At 41.8% G+C, this 18,827-nt stretch overlaps 1 protein-coding gene across 2 annotated transcripts in view; it reads right to left on the bottom strand.

Annotated features, from left to right (window-relative positions):
* Positions 1-14,073: 14,073 nt before the first annotated feature.
* LOC148522958 (transmembrane protein 176B-like) overlaps positions 14,074-18,827 on the bottom strand; it is a 42,031-nt gene continuing 37,277 nt past the window's right edge. For both annotated transcript variants that reach the window (XM_088473523.1, XM_088473524.1), the window contains exons 5-7: positions 18,415-18,651; positions 16,285-16,401; positions 14,074-14,424 (exon numbers count right to left, since the gene is read on the bottom strand). In XM_088473523.1, the coding sequence (XP_088329649.1) occupies positions 14,356-14,424; positions 16,285-16,401; positions 18,415-18,651 (423 nt within the window). In that variant the 3' untranslated portion in view covers positions 14,074-14,355. The remainder of the gene's footprint in view (positions 14,425-16,284; positions 16,402-18,414; positions 18,652-18,827) is intronic.

Below are 18,827 nucleotides of genomic sequence, written 5' to 3'. Positions count from 1 at the left end.
GGTATTTAGCTACACTCAATCCCCATATTACCAATCCATTCAATGTCTGTATGGGTACTTCAGGAATATTTTCTCTATACCAGGTCTCAAAGATTATTGAGACCTATGAACCACTGTCCAGTAGCACTTTACACCTATGACCATCAATGATTGCATTTACCAAAAGGGATGGTACCCTTAATCCCTCTGGCAATTCTCCATTCCACCAAGAATTCCCCATTGCACAATAGCCAATTTCTAGGAGGCCTGGTTGGGGGTTGCAGACCTCCCCTGTCCGTTTCCCTGTTAATGATCTCCCTCTATCAGCAAGGCTATTGGTATTTTGAACAAAATTTCTGTTAGTGTCACATTCAAATTCCCTATGGCCTATTCTGCCACACCTGAAACACCCATAGGAGGATTATTTCCTCTCCTGACTTCTCTGCTGGATGTGTTTACAGTGTTGCTTTGAGTTGGATGATTTACCCTTTGTGTGGCAATAAACTGGTCCATTTTTTTTATTCTGTTCCTCCATAATTTTTAGTATCTTATCTTCAAATTGATTAGCCTCTACAACAGGTTGTACTAACTTAACTTTCTTCACTGTTCTTTCCCTCATCTCTATTAATACCTTTCTGTTTTACTTATTTCAGTAATTCAATAAAAGAAGGGGGAGGTTCCTTTGCCACTGAATACCTCAGTTTCTGGGCTATAGAATCTGAGAATAAAGCTTCTCTCAAAAGCTGCTTCTTCCTGCTTTTGTCCACTTTGCTTCTTGTTATACCACCTTTGTCAACTATTTTATAAAGGAGTTTGTCTAATCGTATCAGATATGCACTCAACTTTTCCCCAGGTTCTTGAAATGTGTGATGTAACTGGGAAGTATGATCTCCCACATCTTCAAAAGTACCATAAGCATAACCTAATGCTTCAAAATACGTTTCCAGGGTGGCATTTGGGTTGCTGTGTCTGGCAGCCTGTATAATACACATGGCAGGCCCTCTTAAGCTCTCTACCACTCTTTGCCTTTTAATTTGATCAGGACACTGCCATTTGTCTGCCTGCTGTACTGCTGCTTCCTTCCACACTTAAATGTTTCTTCTCCTAATGGTACAGGCATTATACCGGAGAATATATGTAAATGCCTATAACTCCCCTCATTGTGCCACCTTTCTACATGGGTGACCACTCTATCCACTATAGTTTCAAATTGCCCACCACCCAATCTCTCATCACCAATATCAGCATTAATACCATTTCTTTGGGAAGTATTAGAAGTATCACCCCTTCCTGTGGTATCAATTAGATTTGCAGATACATGCGCACTGGTGGCTTATATTTCCTTCACTTTAGGCCCAACAATTTGCCACCATCTACCTGTTTCCTCATCTACCACTATCATCATTGGAATCAGTCATATCTATCTCTCCTTCATTTTCAACTAGCATAGCAACCACTTCTCCTGACTCTCCTCTACTTTTATCAAGAATAGTTGGCTCATCTATCCCATATAATTTATATAACTGCCTAACCACCTCCTCATTAGAGTATTCAGAGAAATTTCCACTTATCCCTATACATTTCTTAGGATTCTTTCCCACCTCCTGACACCAATTATATATGAGGGTTGTTCAAAAAGTAATGCTAAATGCTCACAACTCAAATTTTATTATAGATACAGATTTTAAAATTTGCAGTAAAATACTTTGAAGTCTTAGTAACAGACTGACTCTACTCAAAAAATTCACCATCTGCTCTCAAACATTTTCTCCACCTCTCAATCCAAGCTGTGAATCCACTTTGGAAAAATTCCAGCGGTTGGTGTTTTTAACAACCTCTATGTCTTCAAAATGTTGACCCCGGAGACAGTATTTGAGAGGGCCAAATAGATGAAAGTCAGAAGGGGCCAAATCAGGACTGTATGGTGGATGTGGCATTATTGCCCACCCCATTGTGGCAATGGGCGCAGATGTTGCCATCGAAGTGTGAGGTCTGGCATTGTCATGGTGTAAGATGACATTTGACAGTGGAATTATTGACCTTCTTTTGCGGAAGGCTTCTTTCAGCTTCTTAAGAGTAATAATATATCGATCACTGTTGATTGATTGGATTGGTTCCAAGTAATCGATGAGAATAACACCTCGGCAATCCCAGAAGAATGTGGCCATGACTTTGTTTATGCATCGCTGTGATTTAAACTTTTTTGGCCTAGATGAACTTGGGTGTTTCCATTGCTTTGATTGGGCCTTTGTTTCTGGGTCATAAAGGAATACCCAGGTCTCATCTCCTGTAAAGACATTTTCCAAAAACGTCTCAAAGTTGGATTCAAAGTTGGTCAAAAGGTCATTGCACACTTCCACCCTCTGGGCCTTATGATCCCTGGATAATTGCTTTGGAACCCTTATAGCACACACTTTACGATATCCCAAATTATTGTTAGTGTTTTTACAGTGCCATGGCTACATTCAAGTTCATCACTGACATCTCTGATGGTCACACGATGGTCTTTCTGAATCATGGCATCGACTTTGTGTTGGTTCTCTGCTGTCACTGAACTGGTTGATGGACTGCCACCACGCGGTTTGTCGCACACGGATGATTCTCCCGATTGAAAATGCTTCATCCACCTCCTGACATTGCTATAGTCAATTTTACCCTCACCATACACTTTTTTCAGTCTTCTGTGGATTTCTGTAGTTCTTTTTCCAGAAATTCAATGACGGCTCTTTGTTTCATCTTGGATTCCATGGTATTTCTTGGTATACCTAAACAAAAATACATATATAGCTAGCAGACATATTAAACTACAAACTGGCAAAGTTTAAAATAAATATTGCATATTATTTCAGATTTATGAGCATTTAGGCATTACTTTTTGAACAACCCTCATACATCTTCTCCTTTTAAACTTTCCATTTCTGTTCCTGAATTAATATTGTATCTCAGCAGTGCCTCCAAATGTAATTCTCTCTCTATCGTACCTTATAAAGAGAGCCTAGGTTACCAGATACTATACTTAACAATCTATGTGCCTGCACCTAGGCTGGTGTTATAGGGCTAGCCTAGGAATGCCATGTTTGAGTTATATGGTATAATATGATGAATTTAATGTGACATGTAATTCATAAAATACTGGTGCATTAACACTTTACTATAATGAATTAACTACCTGTTACTTTTCTCCACAGGCTTCCCTCAATGACGGTCTTCCAATTCCTAGACGTAAGTATTGCACACTGCTTATAGTAGGTTAACACTTTGTATTTACATATGTCACAAATTCAGAGGAAAAACATATTGATACAAGATTCACTACATATAGAACACCAATTTTACTTCCATATGCAAATGGAATACCTTTTACACTAATATAAACTATTGTAAAAGTTTAATACATTTACACATAAATTGTTGCTCAGTATTTTAGTCTCTGCCTATGAAGTTCATTAAGGTAGCAGATAAAGGTCCTTAACCACCTGAGCATAAATCCTAGTATCACTTGACAGCGCAAAAGGAAGTTCAAAGTCCATTAAAGTTCAACACAAACTTCATTAGTAATATTGCTGCAAATATATATCCATATACACTGACAAATTTAGAAGAATTACATATAAGTCATTAGAGGTAAGCCAGTGCTAGCTATATATCTATATATATATATATATATATCTATATATATATATACACAGCTAAATTATACTGTCTTTCTTTGTTATATAAGCTGGCTGAGAGCCTAAAGCATTCCTGAAGTGATTCTTCCTCAAACTAACTTTTCCTCCCCCAAATCCTTTATAAATGATAATGAAAGACCAATAATTAGCTTCTGTCTCCATAGAGCGACTGCATTAGTCTTATCCTTTCCTTTCCCTGTTAGTCTGAAACTCAGTGTCCGCAGTATGGGTGTCAGCTTCTATACTATATATATATTCTCTCTGAGTACAGAGCAATTATTGGCCTAATGTGGCTACTTAATACTGCTTGCAGGGCAGTGTACTTTTTTTTATCTACTCACTTGCTCCGTCCGGCGCTGCGACTCAGCTGATCATGAAGGGTGGGCTAGAGCTACAGTTGCCTGTAACTGCAACTCTGTTATACGGTTTAGCTGATATACAGGGAAACCGAATGGAGGCCCACTGCCTCTGTAACTCTGTAACTGCCTGTCGCGGCTCTTCGCCTCTAACTGCCTGTCAGGTGACTCTCCGCTTTTTCACCCTTCTGATACGGCAGCCTGCTTATGACCAGCATCCGGATCTTCCGGAATGGCCGTCACCCCTTTTCACTGCCGCACTTCTGAAGATACTAAGTCCGTGGCCCGCCGAAGTTCAGTAGGTCCTGCGGTGACTTCTCCCAGCTCACGGTAAGAGCCCTCACTGGCTTCAGTGCCAGAGGCTCTCTGACACCACCACCAACCGTCGCTAATAGCCAAGCGGTACCAGAGAGACTCTCCAACCTGCGCTCAAGGGGGAACTGCAGACTGACATAACTGCCACCACAGCGCCTATATATCCCCACTCTACAGCCGTGTGACCAGTCCCTAACTGCCAGCAGCACAAACCCTTCTCTCCTGTCCCTGCATTACTAATAGACTACCTAGTGCTCATGCCATTTCTAGCACTTCCTAGGTAGTCTCGTGCCACTGCTACTGGCTCTACATCGAGGACCCAATATGCTTACAATGTTAATATACACAATACATATAATGCACTCCATTACATAGATTTTACCTTATGCAGTTATATATTATATATATATATATATATATATATATCCTACCTATATTACAGTGACAATCCTTTCTGAATAAATAACATCTAAACACAAGAGTTTATCCATATATACCTGGAAGTGTACACCAAACATACAGATATGTCCACATACACTTCCCTAAATATTAGGCATATATAAAATATGGCTACATACACAATTGACCATATGATAACAATTAGCTGAATCTCCCTTATGCCCCGTTTTAATGACAGCATTGCTATAACATCAATATTAAGAGCTGAATCAGTGATGCTAGGACATATGATTCTACCTGGCTTTCCTTACCGAATAGCAGCCCGCTATTGATATTAACATGACATAATCCAGCCCAGACATAAGAATGACCTAATTATGGGGAATCTCTGTAGCCAAGTATGCCGGAGTCTAGGATTATAAGAACAGCCTGTCTCATTGCTGAAAATAAAATCTCCGTTTAATATATCTCTCTTCCACCTAATAGAATCCATCAGGTGCTAGACAGAACTTAACCCCACCCACATAGATGACGAGTTTAGGGAATCCCCAGGGGCTACGTATGTCTACACAGCTGGAGGTGTTACGTATACACGTGACCTCCCCAACTCTTCCCCTCCAAAACATGCTGATTGGTGGGGGATACATAGCGCTTAGGAGACTCTATTTCCGGATATAAGCCAGCAGCCCACGAGAACACAAACGGACCTTTGAAGCCGCAGGGTGAAACGCGCATTGGTCCGAAGGCAGGAACTCTCTGTAATGTGCACACTGGGTCCCTGAATTTTTGCAGCTAACTCCCTTTCCTAAGGCAGATTACACGCAGGAAGAAAAACTGGTATTTAATATTCTATCTTTTCTACTATAATTCTCTGCAGATAGTGAGGATTATCCTCACCAAGGGAATCAGTCCTCCATATATGCAATAAGAGCATTATATGTCTTTGTCTCCTAGTAGGGCATCCAGCTCTAACTACCAAGCATTCACTTTAATGGTAGGTATTGCACATGCTTTGATTGTTTTGCTGGATTTGAATAGAACAGAGACTTTCTTCCTTTTTCATATTTCCTTAATATCTTTCCCTTCTCTTTGACTGATCTTTTATATTGTGCAAATCTAAAAACTGCATTTACAATGTACATTCTGATAAATTAACCAGTTACCGGGTTATTGCACAAAAGAAAGGACAGGGAGAATACATTGATATATATTTGAATTGCTGCAATACTAGGACTACACATATATTTATAAAATTTTCTGAAAAACTTGTTAAAGTGTGACACTATTTTATCACAAGAAAACCTTTGTGGTTTTTTATGAATGTAATAATTTGACAATTGTGATACATACCAAAGCAATTGTTATTCTTTATCTTTTTACGAATGGTATCCATCAATATGCAACTTGAGAAATTCTCTGTCTTTCCTCTCACTTTTCTTTCTGTAATCTCATCAGCTACATATCTGGGAGCTGACAGGTGATGCAGGGAATTCTTATAATCATCTGTATTGAAGTGGGTGACTCTCATAAATCAGCTCTGCCGATGGACACGTGGTTGAAAGTAGATCACTAGTTCAGTGAGATACAGATGCTTTTCAGAACTGCTCTGACATCAAAGTTAGACAATTTCATAGAGTGTGAATTCATCACCCAAGGGGGAACCAAACCCCTGGATTCACAATTGCCAGCATATTGCGGCCATGCTATTGCAGTCTCTAGGCTAAGAACATGTCACGGCTGCCGACACTTGAGACTCCTGGGAGGAGGCAGGCCTACTATGCACAATAAACTGGGGTTGCTTTAGGAATGACCTTTTCATGAAATCTCAGTAGCACGTGTCGAAGCTGGATAATTGGCTGAGACAAGATTAGCTTAAAATTAGATCATAAAGACGCCATGTTGTGAATGGCCGCCCAAGCGCCATTTTAGGTAAACTCACACTTAAGTACATATGCCAATGTTACTATTAGTATCATGCGATTGCATCTTTCACCATTTCTCATACACACATTAATACGCACAATTGTGCTGTTAACTAGTCGCATATTAGCGAATGCATAAGATCCTGTATGAAAACGCTGTTTATTAGCTACATGCGCACGCATCTGCCCCAAGTTAAATAGCGTCTTTATATCAAACCCCAAATACTTACACAGTACATATTCACATAAAAGGTTTCATAAGCTTTAAAGTATAAGATTCAAGTTTGTTCATTTATTATAATTGCTGTGAAATAAAGGTTATTTGGTAGCTAAGGTTTCATACATAAGTAAGTCATGTTTGATATTATACTGATCTGCACTTTTTCAACAGCATTCCGGTATCGTCAGTGTGAAGATCGCAGCATGCATTCTCAACTTATGGACTGCAGAGACTTAAAGCACCGAAATGTACATTATATGACCAACTGTTAGGATGTGCATGAGGCAGGAAACCAGAGACAACCAGTTGTTAGAGGCTGGACCTTGTCTATTTGAATCAACCTGTTAAATGCTCTGCAACAGATGCATCCTCCTTGGGAACCAATGGCATCAGCGACAAGCCTCTCTATTGTGTTGTCTGTTTCTATGAGAGTATAAACATGTGTGTTGTGACCCCAGTCTGAGTCTTCTTGCTGAATGCTGATTGACGGGGGTTTCTTGCTGATGCCTACATCTGGTCCAGAGCGCTGCGTATGTATAACTGTACTTGGGTCTGTATAATTCTTTGCGCTAAATTGTACTTAGATCATAGCGTGTAACTGACTGTAATTTTACTTGAAATATCACTTTGTGCTTTGGAACCACAGGTTCAAGGTCTGGAGTCTTTATTTACTATATGACTGCGTACACAAAATAGCATCATCCTTTGAGGTTTATAGGCAGGATAATAGAAGGTATAGGCAGGAGTGTATAGAGGTTCTAATTCAATATCCTTACACGGAATAAAAGTAAATAGAATTTATTCACAGGAGAAATATAATAGCAACATCTCACAAAGTCTCAACACCACAGAGGTTCACATAAGCAATAATGAGTATAAGAGAAAACCCCCCATATATAGTCTTTAAACACAGAAAAATTAATATGGTAGGGAACCCTGAGTCCAGTATGAGGCTAACACCTCATGATGGTATAGAGGAGCTTCACCAGGGTGGAACCCTGTAGTGATGGAGATCCGGAGCAGGGTTGAGCCCTGTGATGCGGCGAGGTCGGAGCAGGGTTGAGCCCTGTGATGCGGCGAGGTCGGAGCAGGGTTGAGCCCTGTGAAGCGGCGAGGTCGGAGCAGGGTTGAGCCCTGTGATGCGGCTAGGTCGGAGCAGGGTTGAGCCCTGTGATGCGGCGAGGTCGGAGCAGGGTTGAGCCCTGTGATGCGGCGAGGTCGGAGCAGGGTTGAGCCCTGTGATGCGGCGAGGTCGGAGCAGGGTTGAGCCCTGTGATGCGGCGAGGTCGGAGCAGGGTTGAGCCCTGTGATGCGGTGAGGTTCCGGAACAGGGTTGAGCCCTGCAGTGTAACTGGAATACGGAGCGGGGTTGAGCCCCGCGATGCAGTGATGATAACGAACAGTGCAGTTGACAACTGTAACGAAGATGGGTTCGATGACCACAGGAGTAAGAGACAACAGGCAAAGTAAATAGTGCAGCAAAAGGAGATAACCACAGCAGTGGAGGAGAAAGCAATACTTAGGCAATGGCTATGCTGAGCTCTGTAGTGCGCCTGGTAACTGGCATCAGAAGTTTAGCTGGAACATGAGCAGAGATATAGCAAAGTCCACAGCAACCCACAGGCACAGCAGGGATCTGGCAAGAGTCCAAGAAAGACCTGAAAGTAATATTGCACAGACACTGAGACACAGTAACAGGCTTTATACTAGAGGTCTGTGATCCATAGGAAGTTCAGAACATGTGACCCAAATGGAATCAGGTTTGAAATAATGAGCAATCTATGAATGAGAAATAATGAGCAATCTATCCCACAAACTGACAACACCTTGGAAACAATTGATCACTTTAACTCTCTATCCCCTGTATCTGAAGAACGCCAGCAAGCAGGATAGCTCCTCCAACGACCACAAAGGAACTTTGGAAAAAGTAATCTATCTTTATGTACTGAAATAGTTGAAGTCCTGACAGAAAATATGTAGAAAAAGCTGCTTGACATAATTTTCGCTGCGAGTATATGCCTATGTATACTGATTCACATTACGTATGATACTATATACATGCCAATAGTTTTGTCTACAAGGGGAGACTGGCAACATATGGGTATATATATGAAGATATGAAAGTTTAGTTGGTGCAATATTGTCAATCAATAATCATGATTTAAAATAAGTTTAATTGTCACAACTGTTATTTGAAGAGAACATATTTATTTACTTCTCTGTTAGAGACCAGTTTTTGAATACATGCGAGGAGTTATGTGTGATCTTTGATGAGATCCAATAAAAGTTAAGTTTAAGTTGCGGGGCTCGGCGCGAATTTGGTCCTCTGGCGACGCTATATAGATGATGTGTTGTGTATTTGGAAAGGCGATGAACCATCTTTACTTACATTCCTGTCATATATTAATGAGAACAACTGCAACCTCAAGTTTACCTCTACATACAGTAAGACGAATATTGTCTTCTTGGATCTGGAAATTTTCATTCATGACAATAGACTTCACTTAAAGACTCATCACAAGGAAGTAGACGTCAATAGCTACATCCTTGCACAAAGCAACCACCATCCAAGTTGGATACAAGGGATACCTAAGGGCCAATTTACACGCTTAAGACGAAACTGCACCACACTAGATGACTACATTGCACAAGGATCAGAATTAAAACTAAAATTTTAAGAGAAAAATTATAATATGAAAATAGTAGAAGGAGCTTATGAAGAATTAGGAAGCAGATCTAGAGAGACAATATTAGAACATTCTAATAAAGACATACTAACGTTGACTGGAAAACAGGAAAAAGTCTATTTCGTGACCAATTATTCAGGTGCCTCCAATAAAGTGCAGAGTATCCTTAGGAAACATTGGCACATTTTGAGTCTGGACAACACTTTAAAAACTGTAATACAAGATAAACCAAACGGTGTTCCGTAAGGCCCCAGACATAAAACAGAAAATAATACACAACCATCTTAAAGAGAATACCAACACCAAAAACACAAGACAGAAGACAATTGATGGGTATAATGTTGGGGAAGGTTTCTACCATTGTGGGAGATGCTCTAATTGTAAATTATTGGGGTACACTAACACAAGACCCACAACTGTCATCAAATCGAATCAAACCAATAAGGAATATAGGATCAAAGGCACACTTTCATGTGATGGTGACAATATAATATATCTACTTGAATGCCCGTGTGGGCTTCAATATGTGGGACGCACGACAAGAACCCTTAAGTTAAGAATTTACGAACACTGTAGAAATATACATAAGGGACTAGAAAACCAGAGTGTGTCAGAACACTTCAAGCTGACACACAGCTGTAACAGCAAAGGTTTGAAATTCACAGGGTTCGATAAGGTTGTCTATAACTGGAGGGGAGGCAACAAATTAGATGTCATAAATCAGAGAGAGAGCAGATGGATTTACGATCTACAAACCCTATATCCTGAAGGACTTAATTTAGATCCCTGAATTAGCATAATTATTGATATCGTTATTACAATTGATATCCATTTAGATAATGGATTAATATATTTCCCTTTGGATAATTCCTTTTGATATACAGTAGAAACATCCATATTTATATCGGACGTATCCCCGATATGCCTGTCACGCAATAATGTAATTTTGGGATATCCCCAGTCGTTTGAACCTTATATTCATAATTAGAGTATTTGACAATTTGCATGTATTCACTAATTTTGTACTTAATATCGGGACATTTTATGGTAAATAATCAATGCATAAGTCATATGTTGAAAACCACATTTATTTCATTCATGTAAAATGCCATTAAGGACAATTTCAGTAGTTCACTCGAATCAACGAGTGAACAATAGTCACAAACATCTAACCCAAAATGGCCGCCGCCAGGAGTGAGGACATATAAGGAAATAGGCTCCGGCAACTCTAGCGCTGTGTAAACGGAGGGCGGTGACGCTACCACAATAAGGCCTCCTAGGTGCATGGTCACCTGATAGGGAGGGCGGAGATACAATGTACCCAAATCCCCTTGCACATGCAGGGCGCACGCAACCCGGAAGTAAACACCTGGAAGTGCGGCGCTGTAACACATGGAGCATAATGAATGAGGTGTTTGCCTATAAAAGACGGTTTGAGCACTACAAACACTAATTGCCCTTGACAAAGTCTCGTGATGAGATGAAACGCGTTGGGACATTCTGACACTATCTGATTAATTTTAAATCTAATCCCTGTTTGAAGGGTATTTTTGTTCTTTTGTCACTATACTGTTAATAAACAGTTGTCATAATAATTGGTACCTAGTTATCATTTGGCACCATAGCCTCCCCACTCACACCCATATACAGAGACTGCGGACACAGACTGATACAGGAACAGCAGACTTCATGGTCAGGTAAGTGATCAATCCTGCCTAAAGTTACTGCATTATGGTGTACCTGTCACTCTGACAATACGTTCCTCTCCTGAGGTGGTGAGAGAAGTGGAGGCGAAGCAAGCCAAGTTTACAAGTAATCTGGTTACGGCTGCGTAATCCAACCACCTGCCCACAGTTATTGCCTACCTGATGTGAATACCCTGCCTACAGTTTTTGCCCTCGGGAGCTGCGACCCACCCCTATATAGCAGTTCTGGAATTCTGCCCATTTGACAAATACATCGTCTGGGGCACATTCGCCCTGAACACACAGCCCCAAGTTTTTGCCCACCAGTTGTTTAAAGATTGTAATATAACCATATATAACTTTTTGAGACCCAGACAATTCCCAATTTAGGACTTTGGTCCCGAACACCCAGCCTAAAGTTTTCGCCTACCAGCGTAAACTTGAGATTCATTATATAATACTACTATCAGCCATACTATTCCATTATACTTTTCAATTGACACTCACTCTAACACCGCAGAGCGCTTTTTCTTTTTTGTTTATTTGTTGAAGGAATTTTTGGGATATTTCTTGAAAGAGCAGCTAGTGGTGAAATAGCTGGTCTTCCCCCTATGAGCGCCGACGACCAATATTTGTTTTGATAAGAGTGCCCCCAAACAAGAGTCTTCTTTCCCTCCTGTTTTGCTTGATTTACTGACTCTAGGGGAGCACCACAAGCTTATTAGATAATAGAAACACTTTTTTAAATAATTATCGTCACAAACGTATTAATTACTGATTAATATTATTACCACGCAGATATAGCGTGCTAATACTTGTGCCCAGACCACTCCCTAAATAATCTATGAGAAGAGAGCAGCTAAGGCCCCAAAATTAGTACCCAGCACTGGCCTGAGCAATTATAGGTTTCATTTAATTAAATAACTAGGGGGGGGGGGGGGGGGGGTGCCGAGTAGGGCTTGTGCCCTGGGCGCCATCAGAAAGGTGACGTTCCCCCCGTGGTCAGTATAGTGCTGACCGGAGGGAGTTCAGTCAGCACTACACAGTAACATTGTTTTAATTAGCAGCCAATGAGAGTCAGACATATTCTCATTGGCTGCTGTGCCCACTCAGGAGCTCCATCTTCTGGCTCCCGCAGTGGGTGATGGTTGGGAGAGTCATCATGATGTCTCTCCCATAATGCAGAATGACTAGCCCGGGAGGACGGATGAGCGGACAGCGGCAGGAGCATGAGCCGGAGCGGGGATTCAGGTTTTTGTTTTACGTGTGTCTTTGTCTGCAGGTCACTGCATTGGGAGGACTACTGGGGGCACTACTACTGAGGGGCACTGCATTGGGAGGACTACTACTGGGGGCACTACATTGGGGGAGGGGACTACTACTGGGGGCACTGCATTGGGGGGGCACTATATAAGGGGCTTATTACTGGGGGCACTGCACAGGGGGGACCATTACTGGGGCCATTGCATAAGGAGGTCCACTACAGGGACCACTGTATAAGGGACACTGCATAGGGAGGGGATTATTACTGGGGGCCTGCATAAGGGGAACCACTACTGGGGGCAATGTATAAGGGGCACTACTGGGGGCCTGCAAAAGGGGGGGCACTATATAAGGGGCTTATTACTGGGGGCACTGCACAGGGGGGACCATTACTGGGGCCATTGCATAAGGAGGTCCACTACAGGGACCACTGTATAAGGGACACTGCATAGGGAGGGGATTATTACTGGGGGCCTGCATAAGGGGAACCACTACTGGGGGCAATGTATAAGGGGCACTACTGGGGGCCTGCAAAAGGGGGACCACTACTGGGGGCACTCACTACTCGGGGCCTGCATAAAGGGGGACCACTACTGGGGCACTGCATAGGGAGAACTACATAAGTGGCAGTATATAGGGGCTAACTACTGGGGGCACTGCATAGGGGGAACCATTACTGGGAGCACTGCATAGGGAGGACCACTACAGAGGGCACTGCATAGGGGGATTACTACTGGGGGCCAGCATAAGGGGGACCAGTACTGGGGGCACTGTATAAGGGGCACTGCATAGGGGGGGATCAATACTGGGGGCACTTTATAGGGGGAACTAATGGGGAGCTGCAAAAGGCGGACCACTACTAGGGGCACTGCCTAGGGGGGACTGTATAAGGGGCATGGCATTAAGGTGCATATCGAATGGTAAGGAATGTTCCCAGAGTGACGAGAAAGGGGTGTGTCATGTTGACACACCCAATTTTCCAGTGACCATGCCCATTTTCCTGCACACCCGTCTGTGGCGCACGCATATGTGGGGGTAAATTTTTCAATTTGATCTGGGCTCCAAATACCCTAGTTATGCCACAGACTTTCTATAATGCTATATATAAACTATTGCATTCCTAGTACACATTTTTGTCTAGGATCTGTATATGGAAGGTAACACAGCAAAGAAAATGTTTTTAAATGTATCACATTTTTTTTTCTTAGCGGCTTTTATACTTTGCTTTCTTTATATAGAAAGGCAAATATTGGTGTGTCCACCTTTGTCTCTTCTGGGATATGAATCCTGGAACTACTAACTTGGTTATAGACAGAATAAGGGGTCTATGTACTAAGCTTTGGATGGAGATAAACTGAAAGTAGATCAAATACCAGTCAATCAGCTCCTAACTGCCATGTCACAGGCTGTGTTTGAAATGTGACAGTTAGGAACTAATTGGTTGGTAAATTCACTCCCTCCAATAAGTGTTTTAACCTGAAATTACAGGTGTCGTCTTTTGCGGCCATTTATTGCACTTAATTTATCATTATCCAATACATATCAGTTACACAACACTACAAAACACACATTGGCAGAGAATACAAATAGATTTTATTAGTGACCGCAGTGAACTCGTATCATGTGCATTGCTCCAATAAATCAATGCTTGTTAATTGCAAGAGTATCTCTAGAAAGCTATAAATCTCCAATAATAAAATCACCCACTACACAAACAAAAAAAATTAGTATAAATGAACTAGGTTCATATACTCGTTCTAGTAACGGAAAAGATTTATGTGACGTAACGGAAAAGATTTATGTGACGTCACGGAGAGAATGAAATTGGCAGATTATGTGCAGAGAAGCCATCTTCTTTCTACACAACGAGTACATCACCCGTAGGGCTAGCTGACAGCAGAGGATCATCTTTATCTTCAACAGACTTCTGTAACACAAAGCAAACGCATGTGACGTTATCTTACCATGACAAGCATACATTGTGTTTACCATATATTTGAAGTGAATTAAAGCCCCTCCATAATAATAAGTGGTAGTGTGGACTGAAATTAGGGATGTTCGCTGACCCCTGTGTTTTAGTTTTGGATCTGGATTTGCAAACCACCCTCAAGTGTTTTGGTTTTGACTCTATCGATTTTTTAAATAAAAAATAGATGAAAAGTTTTAAAAACAGCTAAAATCATGTAATTTATGCAATCCAAAATCCGAATTCCGAACTGCAAAAAGATCAGAACAACGACCCGGATTTACCCGGATCTCCTCTGGAGATTAGAACCGCGATTCGGATTTATCCGGATTCACGAAATTCGGGTGTATTCGGATTTCTGGAGAACCGAACCGCACATCTCTAACTGAAATACCAAACATTCACATATTCATCAACACAGGAAGAATGGCCCATTTTATCAACTTTACAAACATGCTGCAGCTTATGTACAGTAACTTCAATGTATGCAACTAGCCTACAGCAACCACCATTTTGTTTGTGTTGTACTAAGAGCAGTCAGCACCGATAGCTGAGATGTTCTTATGAGACAGGGGAACCCTATATTTTTTCATATTATGCCACCCCCCCCCAGCAACTCACCTCCCTGTGTCCCTCCAACAGCCTCTCGCCTCCCTGTGTGCTGTCAGCAGCCAGCAGGTGTGGATTTGGAACCGGGCCGCTAGCTAATTACAGATGCCGCCCCGGCTGGCAGCGGCAGACATGAACAGACAGCACAGACGCATAAGAATCTAGTGACAGTCTGATTGCCTAGTGACCGGCGGCGCTGTCTCTCCATGCCTGCCTGCCAGAACGGCACCAAATCAACATCGCTGACAGCCGGGCCCCCATTGACGGCCCTGACTGGACCCATTTTGTTAGCGTAACAGGGTGCAGGGGGAGTGGTGGGCCACAGTGGGGTCCTTTTCAGGATCAATGGCAATGGCATGGTGTTATAGGCGAGGACAATGTAGACAATTAAAGGCTGCAGATGTACTTCAGGGTTCAGTCTTCAACCTGGGCAACCCAGCTAGTAAACAATATACAACTGTAAGTAATCTGTATCATTCTGTGTCATCAACTTCACCATTCAATAACTAGAACTGTAACGAACGTGCTCGTTAGCTACAGATATAAGTTAGTGGAGGAGGAGGGGGGCGGATATGCTGAGATGGACACAACATTGACAGTTGGAGATTTGTGCCTCAAGGGTACTATAAAGCTGAACTGCAATTCCCTGATAGCGATCTGATCGGCTGGCATCGATGATTGGCGATCCATCAGGGAAATTCTGCTTATTAAAAATCCCCGATTTGCTGATTCTGATCACTTTTGGTGGGGGAATAGCAAAATCTGGGAAATCCAACATGTTGATGTTGCCCAGATGCCCCGAACCAGGCGCCTAGGGATTGGGGAATTGCGACAATCCGTCGCTGATGAATGGGGTTTTGAAGAAAAAGAAAGGAAGCACATGCAAAAACACTTTTGCAACTATGTCAAATATATAGCCAAACTATTAGGCAACTTACTACTGGATTTAACGGACAGTGGTTCCACCTGAATGTGAATAATACACCCATTTAAATTTTTAGGCTAGTGTGATTATCGGAACCTTGTTTACTTCATGTCATAAGCTAAAAGTACCAAAAATGTTCTAGGCTAGACACATAAAATTACTAAACTTGTACAACAGCTAAAGAAAAAACCTCCCATGCTAAGTGGCAAAAAACAAAAAAATTAAAACAAAATGACATAGCATAGTAAAAAAATAGAAGAGTAATGATGTTATGTGTTATCACTTACCTCACATGTGCGATCACAACACAAAGATTTCAGCCTACATCCCAGACTAATGAGGGAGATGCAGAGACCCCAGATCATCATGAGCAAGGTCATAATCACCAAGCCATTCAACAGGTTCTGTAGGGAGGAGAGGGAAGAATAGAATGATCAAAAAAAGAACTTCAAGAAAGTGAAGGCAGGGGCGTATCTATAATGGGTGCAGGATGTGCGGGGCACACGGGCTCCTAGGACCAGGGGGGCCCCGCACCGCACACCCTGCACCCATATTACTACTTACCTCTCCGGAGTCCCATGTCGGCGTGAGGGTCCGGCGCTGTAAAATGACTGGAAAATGGCCGCGGCACCCATTTTCCCATCATTTGCGCATGCGCAGTACAGGGAAAACTGCCGCCGCGGCCATTTCATGTGCATACACTATAGACACTGGGCACACTCTAGTGGCCAGAGTCTATAACTCCGATGCTGGCCGCGCACAGCTCATTGCACTTCAGCTTTGCACTTCCTGCCAGTGACTGTTTATACCAGAGCACACAGTCAGGCTGAAGTAAATTTGGAAATAATAGCATATACTTCTCTCCTGGATTTGGTCACCAGTGGCAGGAAGCAGGGCCGTAGCTAGGGTAGTGCGGCCGATGCCATCGCACAGGGCGCTGTTTGGGCCTGTCAAATTTCTGTTTATTATCATTCTTGCTTGTAGCTTCCTCTTATTTCATCCCCAGCATCTCCTGGCCTCTCCTATCTCTTCCATGGCACTTCCCCATGAAGCCATGGCCCTTTTTTGGTTGCATTATGTCCTTTTGAAAAATGAGGGGGGCGCCAATGCTCTTTCTGGCACAGGGCACCAAAAAGTCTAGTTACGGCTCTGGCAGGAAGTGCAAATAGTCAGTTAAAACCCTTGGAAGTCTGGGTTGTGTTCCTACATACTCATAATCAGGAACCTGCCAGAAATTAAATGGTATCTGTGTTATGAAGTGCAGTATGATGAAATAACTATAATATATAAATCAATAACCGGATGAAAGGATATTATGAGCCTTCTGGTTAAAAAGTAATTTTTTTAATATAAGGAAGGCCTCCTTTCTTTTTTCTCTTTTTATGTTATAATCAAATTATAAGCATGCTAATTTTTAAGCCATCTTAATAAGCGATTGGAAATGATTATGTGGTTTTGTGAATAGAAATGTTTATAAAATTGTAGTGCTTTCATTTGAATATTGAGCACCAATTGGATATTTATATTGGAAGTGCTGTGCTAGTTATTAGTATTTATTATTCCTATATGTGAAATGTGTGTGTTTTTTTAGTTTATTTATTTTAATAAATTGAATATCTTATTCCTACTGAATGAATAGCACCTTCACTTCTCTTTCTTGAAGTTCATTTTTTGATTGTACTATTTAAGGGAAGCAATACCCATTGGAAGGCTGTAGTTCGACTAGTAATTGCCACCAGATAGACTAGAGCCCTAAGCATTTTTAATTGTCTTGGTGTAAGAATTGAATGAGACAATGCAGGGGACACTTTTGATCATGTGAGAGAGTCACTCCACTAATCACAACCAGTCAGTCAGTCTACACCCCAAGAGGGCAACTTGTGTATCTCAAAGTGCACCAACATACACCTTAGATTTATCACAATCCAGTCTGTGTGATGAAGAACTGCCAATAATACCGAAATGGATAAAATCCTATGGAACCCACGCAGTGGTAGTGATAAGTTGCATGGTTTATGTCAAGCTCTCATGATGGTCAGACTCTTCATTTCCTATACAATTCAACAGACTAGAAGGTGCACATAGAATACTCATGGGGATCTCCGGTCTAGCTCAACATGCATTGGTCCCCTCTTTTGTCCCTTAAGTGCTGGCTTTACAGCCCGGTGCCATCTCCCACACTATTGGTCATCAAATTCCATAATCATGAAGTGCAATGCGAGATGTAATAATTATATCTTTACATCCATTATGATATGTGGTCCTTGGTTTAGGTCTCACAGGCACCAAAAAAGTGTATGTGCAAACTAGACCCTGAAAAGTGTAAAATCTCCAACTGCAAAAGATATTTACAGCCACACTTGAGATTGCAGCTAAAGATACACATTGGGTGCACACATATACACCACGGACCACACCTGGTACTGCCGAAGTCCATCCTTGCATCTCTCCAGGTCCCAGTCTGTATTATAATAATCTCTGGGAGGTCTTGTCGCTCTGTAGCCATAGCCGTTATAGGTGTCTCTCCCATTTCGTAGATCGTCACAGACAGAAGACATGTCATACCAAAACATGCTGATATCAGTAATACTAAAGACCATGCCTGCAATGGAAACAGCAAGGGTGCCCAAGACACCGATGAAGGCAATGACCTCCTGTGAAAAAATAAAAATTAGGAAATAAGCATTAATAACAGTTTGGTGTCAGCGTATGGAAATGTCACATGATACTGCAACTCCTGGAAAACAAACAGGTGATCAAAATAGATATTTATACTGCTCCAGCTACTAGTACTTCATTTACCACAAGGTATACGGCTATGGTTTCTTGT

Source organism: Taudactylus pleione, unplaced genomic scaffold (genome assembly GCF_031769625.1).
Source record: "Taudactylus pleione unplaced genomic scaffold, aTauple2 ptg000136l, whole genome shotgun sequence".
In the NCBI taxonomy this organism is placed as follows: domain Eukaryota; kingdom Metazoa; phylum Chordata; class Amphibia; order Anura; family Myobatrachidae; genus Taudactylus; species Taudactylus pleione.
Note: the sequence above shows the minus strand (reverse complement) of the source record. Positions and strands in the feature narration are given on the sequence as shown.